This window comes from Haematobia irritans, chromosome 4, assembly GCF_050003625.1.
Source record: "Haematobia irritans isolate KBUSLIRL chromosome 4, ASM5000362v1, whole genome shotgun sequence".
Classification (NCBI taxonomy): domain Eukaryota; kingdom Metazoa; phylum Arthropoda; class Insecta; order Diptera; family Muscidae; genus Haematobia; species Haematobia irritans.
The window spans coordinates 15481377-15503894 of NC_134400.1; the positions used below are offsets into that span (position 1 = coordinate 15481377).

Sequence of the window (22518 nt, forward strand, 5' to 3'; positions counted from 1 at the left end):
TTTTCTATAGAAATAAAATTTTGGTTGCATTACATATCAACCATCCGATACATCCCACTTGATTTACTTTCACCAATTTTTGTCATTTTCGAACTCACTCAATGGTTATAATTTTATTGTTTTCCTCTATTGTCCTTCACTTGATAGTCACTGTCTTGGGTTAGATTTTGCGAAAGGAATATCCAAAAGATTTGTAACAGACAATAACAATGTTAAATGTGGGTGATGGTTGTTGTTTGTGGCATTTCCAACTAAAGGATATAGTTCAAGGTTATGTCATATAAGCCAAGAATAAAATGAAAACCACGTCAAACAACTCTAACAATTGTCTTGTAATTTTGATATTTCACCAATGTACAGTCTGTTTCCTGTACATAGTATTTCCTTCCGATAAATCAGTGGATAAATCTTGCAATGCTTATCAAACGAAGAATATAAAAACCAAAAACTTGAAGAATTTTATATATCCTTTGTTACTTTCCAAAGAGACAACAAAATTCTACAGTAGGACAGTGGGATGAGACACAAACAGTGGAACCTCTCAAACCTGGAAAGAATTATACACTTTTGACACCTCACATATTACGATCTATCCTATATAAAATTTGGTCAAAATTTTATTTCTATAGAAAATTTTGTCAAAATTTTATTTCTATAGAAAATTTTGTCAAAATTTTATTTCTATTGAAAATGTAGTCAACATTTTATTTCTATAGAAAATTTTGTCAAAATTTTATTTCTATAGAATATTTTATTAAGATTTTGTTTCATTTTGGATTGTTGACTTGTGTTTAACTATATTTTTGGTTTTTAGTCCAGCACCTTACTGCCAGTAAGGTGCCATAAAACGGTAACGTGCAATTCACTCTTGTTTTATTTAATTATCTGGTCCTGATGAAGATTGACGATGTCAAACCGAAATATTGGCTTCAATAAAATAAAACTCAAATAAAACACATATGGAGTTTTTTCATTAATGACATCGAGCTGGACTAAAACCAAAAATAAAATTTTATTTGTACAGAAAATTTTGTCAACATTTTATGTCTATAGAAAATTGTCAAAATTTTACTTCTACAGAAAATTTTGTCAAAATATTATTTCTATAGAAAATTTTGTCAAAATTTTAATTCAATAGAAAATTTTGTCAAAATTTTATTTCTATTGAAAATTTAGTCAAAATTTTATTTCTATTGAAAATTTAGTCAAACTTTTACTTCTATAGAAAATTTTCGTAAAATCTTACTTCCTTACAATAATTCGCAAAATTTTTTTTTTAAATTTATTTCTATAGAAAATTTTTGGAAAATTTTATTTCTACAGAAATTTTTTGGAAAATTTTATTTCTATAGAAAACTTTCGCAAAATATTATTTCTATAGAAAATTTTCGCAAAATATTATTTCTATAGAATATTTTCTCAATATTTTATTTCTATAGAAAATGTTGTCAAAATTTTATTTCTATAGAAAATTTTGTCAAAATTTTATTTTATAGAAATATTTTGCAAAATTTTATTTTTAAAGAAAATAATTAAAATTATTACAAAGTATTCTATAGAGGAAAAATTTTGACAAATTGTTCTGTAGAAATAACATTTTGACAAAACTTTCTATAGAAAATTTTGTAAAATTTTAGTTCCATAGAAAATTTTGGCAAATTTTTATTTCTATAGAAAATGTTCGTACAAATTTTTTATATAGAAAATTTTTGCGAAAATTTATTTCTGTAGAAATTTTTCGTAAATTTTTTTCTATAGAAAATTTTTGATAAATTTTATTTCTACAGAAAATTTTTGGAAAATTTTATTTTTATAGAAAATTTTCGCAAAATATTATTTCTATAGTAAATTTTCGCAAAATATTATTTCTAAAGAATATTTTCTCAATATTTTATTTCTATAGAAAATGTTGTCAAAATTTTATTTCTATAGAAAATTTTGTTAAAATTTTATTTTAGAGAACTATTTTGCAAAATTGTATTTTTAAAGAAAATAATTAAAATTATTACAAAGTTTTCTATAGATGAAAAATTTTGACAAAATGTTCTGTAGAAATAACATTTTGATAAAACTTTCTATAGAAAATTTTGCAAAATTTTAGTTCCATAGAAAATTTTGGCAAATTTTTATTTCTATAGAAAATGTTCGTAAAAATTTTTTATATAGAAAATTTTTGCGAAAATTTATTTCTATAGAAATTTTTCGTAAATTTTTTGCTATAGAAAATTTTTGCAAAATTTTATTTCTGCAGAAAATTTTTGGAAAACTTTATTTCTATAGAAAATTTTGTCAAAATTTTATTTCTATAGAAAATTTTGTCAAAATTTTATTTCTATAGAAAATTTTGTCAAAATTTTATTTCTATAGAAAATTTTGTCAAAATATTATTTCTATAGAAAATTTTGTCAAAATATTATTTCTATAGAAAATTTTGTCAAAATTTTATTTCTATAGAAAATTTTGTCAAAATTTTATTTCTATAGAAAATTTTTGCAAAATTTTAGTTCCATAGAAAATTTTGGCAAATTTTTATTTCTATAGAAAATGTTCGTAAAAAAATTTTTATATGTAGAAAATGTGTGCAAAAATGTATTTCTATAGAAATTTTTCGTAATTTTTTTTTCCATAGAAAATTTTGGCAAATTTTCATTTCTATAGAAATTTTTTCAAAATTTTATTTCTATAGAAAATTTTCTCAAAATTTAATTTTTATAGAAAATTTTCTCATATCTTGATATGCATATCAGTTTCACAATATACCTTAGAAACCTATCTGCATATTTCCTTTATGGCTAAATATCTTGTTCCTCTTAGCCAGCATCACTTTTCAATTGTCCCATCGACCAACAAACAGCAGTTGAATTCTATTGCAAACCACTTGACAGTTGTTATGTGGCATCTCAATGCACTGTCATTGAATAAATAATAGCAGTGGGTTTGGTGGTTATCCAGGCTTTGTCGAGCAATAGAGACATATGTTCAAGTTTTCAAATACTTTAAGCGCTGGCCTTTGATGACCGTATAACCATCAACATTACATAGCAATTATACGATATGTTCGGGGGTTGTCCAATAGCCATTGGAGCGATTAGAAAAGCAGATCCTGAAAAGACTATGCATTACATTCGAAGCAAAAGACAAAATGTTTTGAATTGCAAATTAAGAGTTCACTAACATTGAATACAATGGTTAGGTCAGTATAATGCTTTAAACTTTATGTAAAATTATACTGCCAATTATGATCGGGCGAAGGACAAATGTATATGGGAGCAAAATTTTCCATAGAACTAAAGTTTCGACAAAAATTTGAATAGATAGACAATTTTGACACAATTTTCTATTGAATTAAAATTTTGACAAAATTTTCTATTGAATTAAAATTTTGAAAAAAATTTCTATAGAAATAAAATTTTGACAAAGTTTTTTATATAGAAAAAAATTTCTATAAGAATACAATTTTGACAAAATTTTCTATAGAAATAAAATTTTGATAAAAGTTTCTATAAGAACAGAATTTCGACAAAATTTTCTATGGAAATAAAATTTTCTACAGAAATAAAATTTCGACAAAATTTTCTATAGACATGCAATTTTGACAAAATTTTCTATAGAAATACAATTTCGACAAAATTTTCTACAATTTTTAACAAAATTATCTGTAGAAATGATAGTAGAGTTGACATCGTTACCAAATTTTTATCCAACTGAGCCCAGATTGAGATATACCCCGGTTGCCACAGTTGGTAGAATTCTACCAAAAATTGTATATTTTTTACTATTTAGTAGATTGGTAGAAATCTTCATGTTTTCGTAGATTTAGCAAAATATTTGACAAATACAATTTTGACAAAATTTTCTATAGAAATACAATTTTGACAAAATTTCTATCGAAATAAAATTTTGACAAAATTTTCTATAGAAATACAATTTTGACCAACTTTTCTATAGAACTAAAATTTTGACCAACTTTTCTATAGAAATAAAATTTTGACCAACTTTTCTATAGAAATAAAATTTTGACAAACTTTTCTATAGAAATAAAATTTTGACAAAATTTTCTATAGAAATAAAATTTTGACAAAATTTTCTATAGAAATAAAATTTTGACAAAATTTTCTATAGAAATAAAATTTTGACAAAATTTTCTATAGAAATAAAATTTTGACAAAATTTTCTATAGAAATAAAATTTTGACAAAATTTTCTATAGAAATAAAATTTTGACAAAATTTTCTATAGAAATAAAATTTTGACAAAATTTTCTATAGAAATAAAATGTTGACAAAACTTTCTATAGAAATAAAATGTTGACAAAACTTTCTACAGAAATAATATGTTGCCAAATTTTTTTATAAAAATAAAATGTTGACAAAACTTTCTACAGAAATAAAATTTTGACAAAATTTTCTATAGAAATAAAATTTTGAGAACATTTTCTATAGAAATAAAATTTTGAGAAAATTGTCTATAGAAGTAAAATATTGACAAAATGTTCTATAGAAGTAAAATATTGACAAAATTTTCTATAGAAATAACTTTTCGGACAAAACTTTCTATACAAATACAATTTTGACAAAATTTCTATCGAAATAAAATTTTGACAAAATTTTCCATAGAAATAAAATTTTGACAAAATTTTCTATAGAAATACAATTTTGACAAAATTGTCTATAGAAACAAAATTTTGACCAACTTTTCTATCGAAATAAAATTTTGACCAACATTTCTATCGAAATAAAATTTTGACCAACTTTTCTATAGAAATAAAGTTTTGACAAACTTTTCTATAGAAATAACATTTTGACAAAATTTTCTATAGAAATAAAATTTTGACAAAATTTTCTATAGAAATTAAATGTTGACAAAACTTTCTACAGAAATAAAATTTTGACAAAATTTTCTATAGAAATAAAATGTTGACAAAACTTTCTACAGAAATAAAATTTAGAAAAATTTTCTATAGAAATAAAATTTTGACAAAATTTTCTATAGAAATAAAATTTTGACAAAATTTTCTATAGAAATTAAATGTTGACAAAACTTTCTACAGAAATAAAATTTTGACAAAATTTTCTATAGAAATAAAATTTTGACAAAATTTTCTATAGAAATAAAATTTTGAGAAAATTGTCTATAGAAATAAAATTTTGACAAAATTTTCTATAGAAATAAAATTTTGACAAAATTTTCTATAGAAATAAAATTTTGACAAAATTTTCTATAGAAATAAAATTTTGACAAAATTTTCTATCGAAAAAAATTTTTGACAAAATTTTCCATAGAAAAAAATTTTGACAAAATTTTCTATAGAAATAACTTTTCGGACAAAAATTTCTATAGAAATAAAATTTTGACCAAATCTTCTATAGAAATACAATTTTGACAAAATTGTCTATAGAAATAAAATTTTGACCAACTTTTCTATAAAAATAAAGTTTTGACAAACTTTTCTATAGACATAACATTTTCACAAAATTTTCTATAGAAATAAAATTTTGACAAAATTTTCTATAGAAATAAAATTTTGACAAAATTTTCTATAGAAATAAAATTTTGACAAAATTTTCTATAGAAATAAAATTTTGACAAAATTTTCTATAGAAATAAAATTTTGACAAAATTTTCTACAGAAATAAAAGTTTGACAAAATTTTCTATAGAAATAAAATATTGCCAAAATTTTCTACAGAAATAAAATATTGACAAAATTTTCTATAGAAATAAAATTTTGAGAAAATTTTCTATAGAAATAAAATTTTGAGAAAATTGTCTATAGAAGTGAAATATTGACAAAATTTTCTATACAAATAACTTTTCGGACAAAATTTTCTATAGAAATACAATTTTGACAAAATTTTCTATCGAAAAAAATTTTTGAAAAATTTTTCCATAGAAATAAAATTTTGAGAAAATTTTCTATAGAAGTAAAATTATTGACAAAAATTTCTATAGAAATACAATTTTGACAAAATTTCTATCGAAATAAAATTTTAACAAAATTTTCTATAGAAATAAAATTTTGACAAAATTTTCTATAGAAATAAAATTTTGACAATAGTTTCCATAGAAATAAAATGTTGACAAAATTTTCTATAGAAATAAAATTTTGACCAACTTTTCTATCGAAATAAAATTTTGACCAACTTTTCTATCGAAATAATATTTTGACCAACTTTTCTATAGAAATAAAGTTTTGACAAACTTTTCTATAGAAATAAAATTTTGACAAAATTTTCTATAGAAATAAAATTTTGACAAAATTTTCTATAGAAATTAAATGTTGACAAAACTTTCTACAGAAATAAAATTTTGACAAAATTTTCTATAGAAATAAAATTTTGAGAAAATTGTCTATAGAAGTAAAATATTGACAAAATTTTCTATAGAAATACAATTTTGACAAAATTTTCTATCGAAAAAAATGTTTGACAAAATTTTCCATAGAAAAAAAATTTGACAACATTTTCTATAGAAGTAAAATATTGACAAAATTTTCTATAGAAATAACTTTTCGGACAAAAATTTCTATAGAAGTAAAATTTTGACAAAATCTTCTATAGAAATACAATTTTGACAAAATTGTCTATAGAAATAAAATTTTGACCAACTTTTCTATAGAAATAAAGTTTTGACCAACTTTTCTATAAAAATAAAGATTTGCCAAACTTTTCTATAGAAATAAAGTTTTGACAAACTTTTCTATAGAAATAACATTTTGACAAAATTTTCTATAGAAATAAAATTTTGACAAAATTTTCTATAGAAATAAAATATTGCCAAAACTTTCTACAGAAATAAAATATTGACAAAATTTTCTATAGAAATAAAATTTTGAGAAAATTTTTTATAGAAATAAAATTTTGAGAAAATTGTCTATAGAAGTGAAATCTTGAGAAAATTTTCTACAGAAATAACTTTTCGGACAAAATTTTCTATAGAAATACAATTTTGACAAAATTTTCTATCGAAAAAAAATTTGACAAAATTTTCCATAGAAATAAAATTTTGAGAAAATTTTCTATAGAAGTAAAATATTGACAAAATTTTCTATAGAAATAAAATTTTGACAAAATTTTCTATAGAAAAAAATATTTGACAAATTTTTTATACAAATAAAATGTTGACAAAACTTTCTACAGAAATAAAATTTTGACAAAATTTTCTATAGAAATAAAATGTTGACAAAACTTTCTACAGAAATAAAATTTTGACAAAATTTTCTATAGAAATACAATTTTGACAAAATTGTCTATAGAAATAAAATTTTGACCAACTTTTCTATAGAAATAAAATTTTGACCAACTTTTCTATAAAAATAAAGTTATGACAAACTTTTCTATAGAAATAAAATTTTGAGAAAATTTTCTATAGAAATAAAATTTTGACAAAATTTTCTATAGAAATAAAACTTTGACAAAATTTTCTACACAAATAAAATTTTGACAAAATTTTCTAAAGAAATAAAATTTTGACAAAATTTTCTATAGAAATAAAATTTTGACAAAATTTTCTATAGTAATAAAATTCTGACAAAATTTTCTATAGAAAGAAACTTTGACAAAATTTTCTATAGAAATAAAATTTTGACAAAAATTTCTATATAAATAAAATTTTGACAAAATTTTCTATAGTAATAAAATTCTGACAAAATTTTCTTAGAAATAAAATTTTGATAAAATTTTCTATAGAAAAAAAAAATTGACAAAATTTTCTAGAGAAATAAAATTTTGACCAGATTTTCTATAAAAATAAAATTTTGACCAGATTTTCTATAAAAATAAAATTTTGACAAAATTTTCTATGTTGACAGAAATAAAATTTTGACAAAATTTTCTATAAAAATAAAATTTGCCAAATTTTCTATAGAAATGAGGGTAGAGTGGACATTGTAACTTAAAGTACCAAATTTTGATCCAACTGAGCTCAGGTATAGCCACGGTTGCCACATTTGGTAGAATTCTACCAAAATTTTTAGATTTTATACTGCTTGGTATATTGGTAGAAATCTTGATGGTTTAGTAGAATTAGCAAAATATTCCTCCACAACTAAGAGATGCTTCACAAATTTCCTCTAGAAATAAAATTTTAACAAAATTTTCTATAGAAATAAAATTTTGACAAAATTTTCTATACAAATAAAATTTTGACAATAGTTTCCATAGAAATAAAATTTTGACAAAATTTTCTATAGAAATAAAATGTTGACAAAATTTTCTAAAGAAATAAAATATTGACAAAATTTTCTATCAAAATAAAATGTTGACAAAACTTTCTATAGAAATAAACTTTTGACAAATTTTTCTATATAAAAAAAATATGTTTTAACAAAATATTCAATAGAAATAAAATTTTGAAAAATTTTCTATAGAAATATTTTTTTTTTAGGGGACTGTGGATGTCCACTTCTGAGATATGTATTCGCTGGCTATGATATTAATGTATGTTATCTATATATCTCTTACAGCTAAAATCCAAAAGCCTAACACATCTGGATGGCTTGGAATCGGAAATTGTTAGTCAAAATGCAAAAAATTCCAATACTGTAAGTATTAATGTTTGTTGTTTTCTTATTTGAAAATTTTTAATAGAATTGATCATGGTTAGATAAAATATATGAATAAATCATAATAAATGCACTTTATATATTTTTGTTATATTTATTTATATTTTATAGATTTTTTTTATCGTAGTTGCAACGAAATTTATGTTTGAGTATTTTTTTATGCACTTTTAAATTTATATTTTACTAGCCGAACCCGTCCCGCTTCACTGCGCCTTCCTGATTTTTTAAAACTGAGAGACTATTTGGTAAAAAATATCTCATTTTTAGGGAAAACCCATATCCTTCACAAAATATTTCGAAGAATAATATAATAAAAAAAATCCAAAAGATTTGTAGTTATTTGCAAAATTCACATGAGTGCAATGATAACGGATTTTTTTAGGTTAAGGAAGAAAATAAAGCCCACGTACGATACATGGTTTCCGGTGAACACAACATTTTTCTTTCATCTGTGGTTTATTTTTCTTGAATTGGTATTACCCATAGCATTATTAGTCGTTCAGCAGAATTGACGCTTATAGTTAAGAGAGAATTCACTCATGGAAGTGTTTCACGTATAGTGTATTTAAATTTCGGCAAATAATAATATAGTCAAATCAATAATTAAAATTTCATTAATTTATCAACCAAAAAATAAACCGGAAAACACTTTTAAAGAGTAGGGCCTACGAAGTCCCTTTACTGGCACACCAAATGAAGTACATATGTTTCTTCCTCCTGTGTGGAATACATGGAGGAAGATAAAAACACTCTATATTTCATGTCAATTAAATGAGAGAAAATAAATGTATAATAAAAGTTTTAAAAATATATAGTCATAACATTTTTTAAAAAGTGGGTTACAGGGACGATGCCTTTCCGAATATCTACCGGAAAATGAATCACCATCTATGTTGTCTGTCAATAAACGTAAAGGAGCGCCCCATCCCGGGCAAATATCAAAAAATTTAATATTTAGTTCCCTTAAAGGACCATAATCTACCTTCCCAGCACATTTCAAGAATATCAGAAACCTTTAAATTTTCCACGAAAATAGAACAAAGAGGATTTGTACATACTCCACCAGATATCGAAAAATCACGTACCCCATATCATTTACTCACCTTCTCCCAAGTTCCCTGTAAATTTCAAGTAAAACAAAGTATTTTAGATTTTGCTCTATTATTTAACAAAAGGACATTCCCTTCCCCGATCAAATATTGAAAAAAAGCTAGGGTTTTTGTTCAGAGAACTTCCCAATCTTCGCTGCAATTTCAACAAAAACCAAGTATATACGGCCGTAAGTTCGGCCAGGCCGAATCTTATGTACCCTCCACCATGGATTGCGTAGAAACGTCTACGAAAGACTGTCATCCACAATCGAATTACTTGAGTTGTGGTATCTTAAAACTTCTTAATATCGTTTTCTAAATTGTGAGTTAGTCCATACGTGGTATATATTAGACAAAACAAGTATATACGGCCGTAAGTTCGGCCAGGCCGAAGCTTATGTACCCTCCATCATGGATTGCGTAGAAACTTCTTCTAAACACTGCCATCCACAATCGAATTACTTAAGTTGCGGTAACGCTTGCCGATGGCAAGGTATCTTAATACCTCCTAACACCATCTTCTAAATTGTATGTAAGTCCATACGTGGTATATATTAAATCAAAAAGGCTCGATCCAATACGTATATAATTCAGTTTGACAAATTAGACACAACATTTTGACAAAATTTTCTACAGAAATAAAATTTTAACAAAATTTTCTATAGAAATAAAATTTTCACAAAATTTTCTATAGAAAGAAAATTTTGACAAAAAATTCTACAGAAATAAAATTTTAACAATAAATTTTCTATAGAAATAAAATTTTGACAACATTTTCTATAGAAATAAAATCTTGGTAGATTATTTTTGGCTCGAGTGGCAACCATGATTATGAACCGAATAAAATTTTCTATAGAAATAAAATTTTGACAAAATTTTCTATAGAAATAAAATATTGGTAGATTATTTTTGGCTCTAGTTCCAACCATGATTATGAACCGAAATGAACCAATTTTTGTATGATTGGACCAATTTTGGTATGGTTGTTAGCGACCATATACTAACACCACGTTCCTAATTTGAACCGGATCGGATGAATTTTGCTCTTCCAAGAGGGTCCGGAGGTCAAATCTGGAGAACGTTTTATATGGTGGCTATATATAATTATGGACCGATATGGACCAATTCTGGCACGGTTGTTAAAGATCAAATACTAACACCATGTTCCAAATTACAACCGGATTGGATGAAATTTGCTTCTCTTGGAGACTTCGCAAGCCAAATCTGGGGATCGGTTTATATGGGGGCTATATATAATTATGGACCGATGTGGACCAATTTTTGTACGGTTGTTAGAGACCATATACCAATACCATGTACCAAATTTCAGCCGGATCGGATGCAATTTGCTTCTCTTTGAGGCTTCGCAAGCCAAATCTGGGGATCGGTTTATGTGGGGGCTATATATAATTATGAACCGATGTGGACCAATTTTTGCACGGTTGTTAGAGACCATATACCAATATCATGTACCAAATTTCAGGCGGATCGGATAAAATTTGCTTCTCTTTGAGGCTCCGCAGGCCAAATCTGGGGATCGGTTTATATGGGCGCTATATATAATTATGGACCGATGTGGACCAATTTTTGCACGGTTGTTAGAGACCATATACCAACATCATGTCCCAAAATTCAGCCGGATCGGATGAAATTTGCTTCTCTTTGAGGCTCCGCAAGCCAAAATCTGGGGATCGGTTTATATGGGGGCTATATATAATTATGGACCAATGTGGACCAATTTTTGCACGGTTGTTAGAGACCATATACCAACACCATGTACCAAATTTCAGCCGGATCGGATGAAATATGCTTCTCTGAGAGGCTCCACTAGCCAAATCTGGGGATCGGTTTATATGGGGGCTATATATAATTATCGACCGATGGGAACCAATTTTTGCATGGTTGTTAGAGACCATATACCAACACCATGTACCAAATTTTAGCCGGATCGGATGAAATTTGCTTCTCTTTTAGGCTCCGCAAGCCAAATCTGGGGATCGGTTTATATGGGGGCTATATATAATTATGGACCGATGTCAACCAATTTTTGCATGGTTATTAGAGACCATATACCAACACCATATACCAAATTTCAGCCGAATCGGATGAAATAGGATTCTGTTAGAGGCTTCACAAGCCAAATCTGGGGATCGGTTTATATGGGGGCTATATATAATTATGGACCGATGTGGACCAATTTTTGCATGGTTGTTAGAGACCATATACCAACAGCATATACCAAATTTCAGCCGGATCGGATGAAATATGCTTCTTTTAGAGGCTCCACAAGCCAAATCTGAGGGTCCCTTTATATGGGGGCTATACGTAAAAGTGGACCGATATGGCCCATTTTCAATACCATCCGACCTACATCGATAACAACTACTTGTGCCAAGTTTCAAGTCGATAGCTTGTTTCGTTCGGAAGTTAGCGTGATTTCAACAGACGGACGGACGGACGGACGGACGGACGGACGGACGGACGGACGGACGGACGGACGGACATGCTTAGATCGACTCAGAATTTCACCACGACCCAGAATATATATACTTTATGGGGTCTTAGAGCAATATTTCGATGTGTTACAAACGGAATGACAAAGTTAATATACCCCCATCCTATGATGGAGGGTATAAAAAGGTATATATAGGCAAGTCTACAAATAATTACGAATCGATATGGACTTTTGCACGGTACGTAGAGAGTCAGAATTGAAATATGGGGGGTCGCTTATATGGGGGCTATATACAATTATGAACGTGATATGGACCAATTTTTGTGTGATTGGGGATCGATTTATCTGAGGGCTATATATAATTATAGACCGATATGGACCTAGTTAGGCATGGTTGTTAACGGACATATACTAGCACACTGTACCAAATTTCAACTGACTCGGGTGAAATTTGCTCCTCCAAATGGCTCCAAAACCAAATATCGGGATTATAGGGGGGCTATATATGATTGTGGACTGATATGGACCACTTTTGGCATGGTTGTTATATATCATATACTACGACCACGTACCAAATTTCAACCAGATCGGATGAATTTTGCTTCTCCAAAAGGCACCGGAGGCCAAATCTGGGGATCGGTTTATATGGGGGCTATATATATAATTATGGACTGATATGAACCAATTCCTGTTGGAAACCATATACTAGCATCACGTACCAAATTTCAACCGAATCGTATGAATTTTGCTCTTCCAAGAGGCTACGGACGACAAATCTGGGGATCGGTTTATATGGGGGCTATATATAATTATGGACCGATTTCGACCTATTTGTGCATGGGCGTTTGAGGCCATATATTAACACCACATACAAAATTTCAACTGAATCAGATGAGTTTTGGTCTTCCAAGAGGCTCCGGAGGTCAAATCTGGTGATCGATTTATATGGGGGGTATATATAATTATGCACCGATGTGGACCAATTTTTGCATGGTTGTTAAGGACTATATACTAACACCATGTACCAAATTTCATCCGGATCGGATGAAATTTTCTTCTCTTAGAGGCTCCGCAAGCCAAATCTGGGGATCGGTTTATATGGGGGCTATATATAATTATGGACCGATGTCGAACAATTTTTGCATAGTTGTTATAGACCATATACTAACACCATGTACAAAATTTCAACCGGATCGGATGAAATTTTCTTCTCTTAGAGGCTCCGCAAGCCAAATCTGGGGATCGGTTTATATGGGGGCTATATATAATTATTGACCGATGTGGACCAATTTTTGCATGGTTGTTAAGCACCATATACAAACACCATATACCAAATTTCAGCCGGATCGGATGAAATTTGCTTCTTTTAGAGCAATCGAAAGCCAAATTTGGGGGTCCGTTTATATGAGGGCTATATATAATTATGGACTGATGTGGACCAATTTTTGCAGGGTGGTTAAGGACCATATACTAACACCATGTACAAAATTTCAGCCGAATCGGATGAAATTTGCTTGTCTTAGAGGCTCCGTATGCCAAATCTGGGGATCGGTCTATATGAGGGCTATATATAATTATGGACTGATGTGGACCAATTTTTGCAGGGTGGTTAAGGACCATATACTAACACCATGTACAAAATTTCAGCCGAATCGGATGAAATTTGCTTGTCTTAGAGGCTCCGTAAGCCAAATCTGGGGATCGGTTTATATGGGCGCTATATACAATTATGGACCGATGTGGACCAATTTTTGCATGATTGTTAGAGACCATATACCAACACCATGTACAAAATTTCAGCCGAATCGGATGAAATTTGCTTCTTTTAGAGCAATCGAAAGCCAAATTTGGGGATCGGTTTATATGAGGGCTATATATAATTATGGACCGATGTGGACCAATTTTTGCATGGTTATTAAGGACCATATACAAACACCATATACCAAATTTCAGCCGGATCGGATGAAATTTGCTTCTCTTAGAGGGTCTGCAAGCCAAATTTGGGGGTCCGTTTATATGGGGGCTATACGTAAAAGTGGACCGATATGGCCCATTTGCAATATCATCCGACCTACATCAATAACACCTACTTGTGCCAAGTTTCAAGTCGATAGCTTGCTTCGTTCGGAAGTTAGCGTGATTTCAACAGACGGACGGACGGACAGGCTCAGATCGACTCAGAATTTCACCACGACCCAGAATATATATATATACTTTATGGGGTCTTAGAGCAATATTTCGATGTGTTACAAACGGAATGACAAAGTTAATATATACACATCCTATGGTGGAGGGTATAAAAATCGGAGAACTTTTCTTTAGGTTTTAAAATGTCGAAAAAAAGAAGGAGATATTTGTCTAGACGCCACCTTAACCATTCCTGAAAATTTCAAGCAAATCGGAGAACTTTGGGCCAAAAATGTTGAGCAAGGATTAGGTCTTCCTCCCCATCCAAATATTAAAAATTAGATACCCCATATTAACTTCACAGCCCCCCACCTACCCTGTAAATTTCAAGTATATCGGAGAAGTTTTGTTTTTGTTATTGGTGGTTTCTTTTTCAATTCAATAAAAATTATTGTTTAAAATTAAATTAATTTTTTTACTGTACTTTAAAAAAATTCGGGAAAAGGTCTATCCGACCAAATATCAATAACTAATGTAGCGGATTTTTTTCTAGATGTTAACTCCAGCCCTGAAAATTTCAAGCAAATCGAAGAACTTAAGTTCAATTTTCATAAAGTCGGGCAATGGAGAGGTCCCCTTCCTCGATCAGAACTCAAATACTGAGGTACCCTATTTTCGCCACAAGAGCACCCTCTACGTTCTCTGCAAATTTCAAGTAAATCGGTTCAGCCACTCCCCAACCAGATATCAAAAAATGGGTCATCCTATTTTTTACGGAATTTCAACTAAATGGCTTTATCCGTTTTTGAGCTCAAGTTAATCGGAGAACTTAAGTCATTGAGGGCTTCAAAAGTCGTACAAGGGCAGACTAACATCCACGTCCAAATCGAAGAACTTAAGTTCAATTTTCATAAAGTCGGGCAATGGAGAGGTCCCCTTCCTCGATCAGAACTCAAATACTGAGGTACCCTATTTTCGCCACAAGAGCACCCTCTACGTTCTCTGCAAATTTCAAGTAAATCGGTTCAGCCACTCCCCAACCAGATATCAAAAAATGGGTCATCCTGTTTTTTACGGAATTTCAACTAAATGGCTTTATCCGTTTGTGAGCTCAAGTTAATCGGAGAACTTAAGTCATTGAGGGCTTCAAAAGTCGTACAAGGGCAGACTAACATCCACGTCCAAATATCAGAATATAATATACCCCATATTAATTCCATAACCTCCCCTACGTCCTCTGTAAATTTCAAGTAAATCGGAAAAATCACTGCCCTTAAAAAATAAGTCGGACAAAGGGCAGGGCCCCTCCTTGACCAAATATTAAATAATAACGTAGCGGATCTTTGCTTAGAGGCCACACCTAATCTTCCCTGAAAATTTCAAGCAAAACGGAGAACTTTGGTCCAATTTTCAAAAAGTCGCGCAATGGAGAGGTCCCCTTCCTCGATCAGATCTTAAATACTGAGATCCACAAGAGCACCCTCTACGTTCTCTGAAAATTTCAAGTAAATCGGTTCAGCCGTTTCCGAGCTTACCCGGAACATACAAACAAACAAATAAACAAACATGCTTTGAATTTTATATATAGATTTAAATGGATCTGCTATGAAAATCATATTGTATTTTTTTAGTAAACTTTTTTTTTTTGTGGTATTACAGTTAAGTTAACTTTATAACAAAGATGTTTAGGGTTAAGTGAGAGCATTAAGTTATCATAATCTATACATACATTAGGTTGTCCTGAATTATAATATTGTGTGAAAGTCAAAAGAAATTCATAAAAAAAAACAGATTGAAGATAATGGCCGAATCAATAAAATCAATTTGGAAAAAATTATAAATTAAAAAAAAAAATAATAATAATTTTCACTAATTTTTTCCACAGCCTAATGCAATTTTCTTTATCCCAAGTATGTCTCAAAAATTTGCGAAGTATATTTGTATATACCAAAATTTAAAAAATGCTATTGACAATTTGCACCAATTTCCGGTAGGGTCATTACACCCTAATGTATACATTGCGTGACATACTAGCACTACGTTTTCGTATAGTGTTGGTGTTATTGTGTAATATATGTATATATAGAGGTCCTATATATAAATTTTTATAGCCACCACCATAGAATGGTAATGGAGATATAATAAGTTTCTCATTCCATTTGTAACACATCGAAATTTCGATTTCCGACTGTAGAAAGTATATATATTTTTGATTAGGTAGAAATTCTAAGACTATAGAACGATGTCCCTCTGTCCGCCTGTCTATGTCTTAGAATCACACCACAGCCTTCAATAATGCACCTTCCGTACTGAAATTTCACAAAGACAGCAATTTTTATTAGAGCTTAAAACTTATAAATCCTAAATCTGATGTAGTCTCCATATATAGAAACGTTTAATTTTACTTCGGCAAGCCTACTAGTTGAACCTATTTGCTTGGGAGAGTATCTGTCATGCAACACCTCTGAAATCCTATATATCTTCCAGTAACCCGCTACGACGAAGAATTTTGAAAGGAAACCATTATCTTTGATTCATGGTGGAGGGTATTAAAGATTCGACCCGGCCGCACATAAGGCCGTATATACTTATTTTATATCATACGCATGAAATATATGTGTATGTATGTGTGTGCGAAAATGATGTACGAAAATGCAGTTATAGTGTCTGTATTATATGTACGTGACTTCTATGATTTATTTTATTCCCTCGACTATTCATACACCCACACACACTCACAGCCGAAGAGATATAAACGCAATTTCGCACAAATACTCAACTATGGATCCAGTAGGATAAAGAAAGAAATAAAATTTTGCGAAAATATTCTATAGAAATAAAATTTTCTCTAGAAATAAAATTTGACAAAAAAGTCCATAGAAATAATATTTTGACAAAAGTTTATATAGAAATAATATCTTGACAAAAGTTTATATAGAAATAAAATTTTAACAAAATTTTCTATAGAAATAAAATTTTGAAAAAATTTCTATAGAAATAAAATTTTGAAAAAAAATTCTAAAGAAATAAAATTTTTAGAAAACTTTCTATAAAAAAAAACATTTTTAGAAAACTTTCTATAGAAGAAAAAATTTTGACAAATTTTTCTAAGAAATAAAATTTTGACAAAATTTTCTTTAGAAATAAAATCTTGACAAAATTTTCCATAGAAATAAAATGTTGTTGTTGTTTTTTGATTTCAGCTTAAACCCATGCAATAACTAAACTACAAGTGTAGCTTAACCAACAGAGGAAAAGAATGTTTGTCACATTTATTTGGGCAAAGCCCTATAGACTGCAAGATGGTTGGATGAACGCACGTTTCGGAATTACCACATTCCTCATCAGCAGCAAAACTATCAACCAATTATCAGAATAAATTCAGGCAGTTCATAAAACCCAACAATGAACCACACTTGAACCTTCCGAAAAAAGGTTTTGCAAAAAATTTTGACAAAATTTTCAATAGAAATAAAAATTTGACAAAATTTTCTATAGAAATAAAATCTTGACAAAATTTTCTATAGAAATAAAAATTTGACAAAATTTTCTATAGAAATAAAAATTTTACGAAATTTTCTATAGAAATAAAATCTTGACAAAATTTTCTATAGAAATAAAATTTTGACAAAATTTTCAATAGAAATAAAATTTTGACAAAATTTTCTATAGAAATAAAAATATGACAAAATTTTCTATAGAAATAAAATTTTGACAAAATTTTCTATAGAAATAAAAATTTTGCAAAAAATTCTATAGAAATAACATTTTTAGAAAACTTTCTATAGAAGAAACAAGTAAGTAAAGTAGAAAGTCGGGCGGGGCCGACTATATCATACCCTAAACCACCATTACAGAATTAGTAGTCATAAGCATTTGTTGGGTAACATATAGGTCTGGGAGATAAACCGCAGTTGCATATTTAAGAAAATTAAGAGGTTCATGTCTATGGGTGCTTTGTGTCAATCTGACTATAGCACATAGTTAATGTTGCCAGGAAAAATGTTCGGTTTACCCTATAAGGACAAAAAAAAGTTCCCTACTTTCCTATACATTCCCAAACAATTTTCCCTACTATATTTTTCATTAAATTTAAAAAATTTTATAAAACAAAAATGGTTCTAAGTACTTTATTATCTTAAAACATGAATATGCAACGTATATAACTTAGAATATAAATTTGTATTTCGACCACGGTTGCCTCATTTGGTAGAATTCTACCCAAATTAGTAATCTTTTTTGTTAAATCTTTATAAAAATAAAATTTTGGAAAAAATTTCTATAAACAAATTTTTGTGAGAAATTTTTCTATAGAAATAAAATTTTGAGACAAAATTCCACAGAAATAAAATTTTGAGAAAATTTTTTATAGAAATAATATTTTCAAAAAAAATTCTATAGAAATACAATTTTGACAAAATGTTCTATAGAACTAAAATGTTGACAAAATTTTCTACAGGAATAAAGTTTACCACACATTGTTAAAGATCAAGCCTAGCCGGCTTCTAATTTCCTCCTCTAGAGCCACCAAAATTTAAAAATTATTACAAATTGTGTTGAGTGAAAATGTCCTACATTGTGGCCCTACGTCCCTACAAGACGCTAAATATTAGCAAAACCCTATATATTCCCTATATGTAGGGAATATGCAACACTGGCTGTGTTGATATTGCGCCTACGGAGTTAGTATGCCACTAATATTGAGCCCATTATTAAAAAAGAGAAAATCGTTAAATTAGTGTGGGTAATAAATACAAATTTGTAAAAATCGAGCAATATTCTTATGTAAGAGCTACAAGTACGTATAAGTACGATCGGCTAGTACATCAAAATTTGAAATTTGAGTAACATCGGTTAATAAATAAGAGTATTATGGCCAAATTTGGGAAAATCGAGCGATGCATATATATGGAAGCTATATCTAAATCTGAAGCAATTTGCATAATATTTTGCGGGTTTGATTAATACCACAAAAGGTTACCTTGTGTAAGATTTGAGTAAGATCAGTTAAGAAATGAGGCCTGTATGGTCAAACATAAGGTTATTAGGGGCGAATTTTTCAAAATCGAGATATACATATATATGGGAGCTATATCTAAATCTGAACCGATTGCGATGATTTTTTGCACATATAGTTAGTTCTATAGAAGACTACATTTAGCCAAATTTGAGTAAGATCGGTTGATAAATAAGGGTTTTATGGCCAAATTTAGAAAAATCGGGCGGTACATATATATGGGAGCTATAGCTAAAACTGAACCGATTTCGATGATTTTTTGCACATATAGTGGTGCTATAGAAGACTACATTTAGCCAAATTTGAGTAAGATCGGTTGATAAATAAGGGTTTTATGGCCAAATTTAGAAAAATCGGGCGATACATATACATGAGAGCTATATCTAAATCTGAACCGATTTGGATGAAATTTTGCAGACTTGAAGGGCGATGGAAAAGATTAGCTTTTACCACATTTGGTCACGATCCGTTAGAAAAAAAGCGCAAAGTGACCCCATTTGTCGAAATCGGGCGATACATATATATGGGAGCTATATCTAAATTTGATCCGATTTCTTCCAAATTCAATAGCGTTCGTCCTTGTTCCCAAAAAACTCCCTGTACCAAATTTCATCAAAATCGGTTAATAATTGCGACCGGAATCCTGTGAACAACAAATACATGGACAGACGGACGGACGGACGGACGGACACCAAGCGCTAGATCGACTCAGGAGGTGATTCTGAGTCGATCGGTATATATTTTATGGGGTCTAAAATCAATATTTCTGGTAGGCACATTTTTTGGCCGATCAAACTTATTATACCCTGACCACTATGTGGTTTAGGGTATAAAAATTTTGACAAAATTTTCTGTAGAATTAAAATCTTGACAAAATTATCTATAGAAATAAAATTTTGTTGTTGTTTTTTGATTTCAGCTTAAAACCATGCATTGACTTAACTACAAATGTAGCTTAACCAACAGAGAAAAAGAATGTTTGTCAAATTTATTTGGGCAAAGCCCTATAGACTGCAAGATGGTTGAATGGACGCACGTTTCGGAATTACCACATTCCTCATCAGCATCCTCTACTTGCAGCAAAACTATCAACCAATTATCGGAATAAATTCAGGCAGTTCATTAAACCCAACAATGAACCACACTTAAACCTTCCGAAAAAGGGTTTTGCAAAAAATGTTAACAAAATTTTCTCTAGAAATAAAATTTTGAGAAAATTTTCTATAAAAATAAAATTTTGAGAAAATTTTTCTATAGAAAAAAACTTTTGACAAAATTTTCTATAGATATAACAATTCGACAAAATTTTCTACGGAAGAAAAAATTTTGAAAAAATTTTCAATAGAAATAAAAATTTGACAAAATTTTCTATAGAAATAAAATCTTGACAAAATTTTCTATAGAAATAAAAATTTGACAAAATTTTCTATAGAAATAAAATCTTGACAAAATTTTCTATAGAAATAAAATTTTGACAAAATTTTCAATAGAAATAAAAATTTGACAAAATTTTCTATAGAAATAAAAATATGACAAAATTTTCTATAGAAATAAAAATTTTGCAAAATTTTCTATAGATATAACAATTCGACAAAATTTTCTACAGAAGAATAAATTTTGACAAGATTTTCAATAGAAATAAAAATTTGACAAAATTTTCTATAGATATAACAATTCGACAAAATTTTCTACAGAAGAATAAATTTTGACAAGATTTTCAATAGAAATAAAAATTTGACAAAATTTTCTATAGAAATAAAATCTTGACAAAATTTTCTAAAGAAATAAAATTTTGACAAAATTTTCTACAGAAGAAAAAATTTTGATAAAATTTTCAATAGAAATAAAAATTTTACAAAATTGTCTATAGAAATAAAATTTTGACAAAATTGTCTCGAGAAACAAAATTATGAAAAAATTTGCTATAAAAATAAAATTTTGACTTAAATCTTAAAATAAAATCTTGACAAAATTTTCTTCTGAAATTAAAATTTTTAACACATTTTCTATAGAAATAAAATTTTGACAACATTTTCTATAGAACTAAAATTTTGACCTAATTTTCTATAGAAATACAATTTTGAAAAAATTTTCCATAAAAATAAAATATCGACAACATTTTCTATAGAAATAAAATTTTGACAAAATTTTCTATAGAAATAATATCTTTACAAAAATTTTTCTAGAAATAAATTTTTGACAAAATTTTCTATAGAAATGAAATGTTGACAACATTTTCGATAGAAATAAAATTTTGACAAAATTTTCTATAGAACTAAAATTTTGTATAGCAATTAAATTTTGAGAAAATTTTCTATACAAATAAAATTTTGACAAAATTTTCTATAGAAATTAAATTTTGAGAAAATTTTCTATAGAAATAAAAATTTGACAAAATTTTCTATAGAAATTAAATTTTGACAAAATTTTCTATAGAAATAAAAATTTGACAAAATTTTCTATAGCAATAAAATTTTGAGAAAATTTTCTATACAAATAAAATTTTGACAAATTTTCCTTTAGAAATAAAATTTTGACAAATTTTCCTTTAGGAATACAATTTTGATAACATTTTCTATAGAAATAAAATTTTGACAAAATTTTCCTGTAGAAATAAAATTTTGACAAAATTTCCAATAGAAATAAAATTTTGACAAAAATTCTAATTGAAAAAAAAATTTACAAAATTTTCTATAAAAATAAAATTTTGGCAAAATTTTCTGTAGAAATTAAATTTTGAGAAAATTTTGGCAAAATTATAATAGAAATAAAATTTTTAACAAAATTTTCTATAGGAATATAATTTTGACAAAATTTTCAGAAAATTTTCACAAAATGATGTCAGGCATTTTAAAGTACATTATAGAGTAAGCTGAGTTGGATATATTTATTAACACTTTTAGAATGAATATTTCCATGCCCTTCCCAAGAAGGGCACCCCTATTTTCCTACTGAATACAAATAGAGACATTACAAAACCTAAGTAACCATCATCACCACTATTGAAGAATAAAAAAAAACGAAGTATTCTCATCTTTGGCATCATCTTGGTCTGCTAACACTTTGTCATGCTGGAACTACAAGCCACCACAATAGAAAATGTCATTTTCCATTTTTCTATTAATGCGAACAGTTTGACAATAGCAAGGATAGATGTGTATGGGGTCAAAGTTGTTCTTTCTTTCTTTTTGAAAAAAAAAAAACACAAACAATCGAACAAACTTTGAACATTTGGTCGTGATAACGCGATACCAAAGAACCAGGAAA

General features: G+C 28.2%; 1 protein-coding gene across 6 annotated transcripts in view; it reads left to right on the forward strand.

The window, feature by feature from the left end:
* The window catches only part of LOC142235152 (uncharacterized), a 454428-nt gene that overhangs the window by 380055 nt on the left and 51855 nt on the right, over positions 1-22518 (forward strand). For all 6 annotated transcript variants that reach the window (XM_075306408.1, XM_075306405.1, XM_075306406.1 and 3 more), the window contains one exon: positions 8463-8540. In XM_075306408.1, the coding sequence (XP_075162523.1) occupies positions 8463-8540 (78 nt within the window). The remainder of the gene's footprint in view (positions 1-8462; positions 8541-22518) is intronic.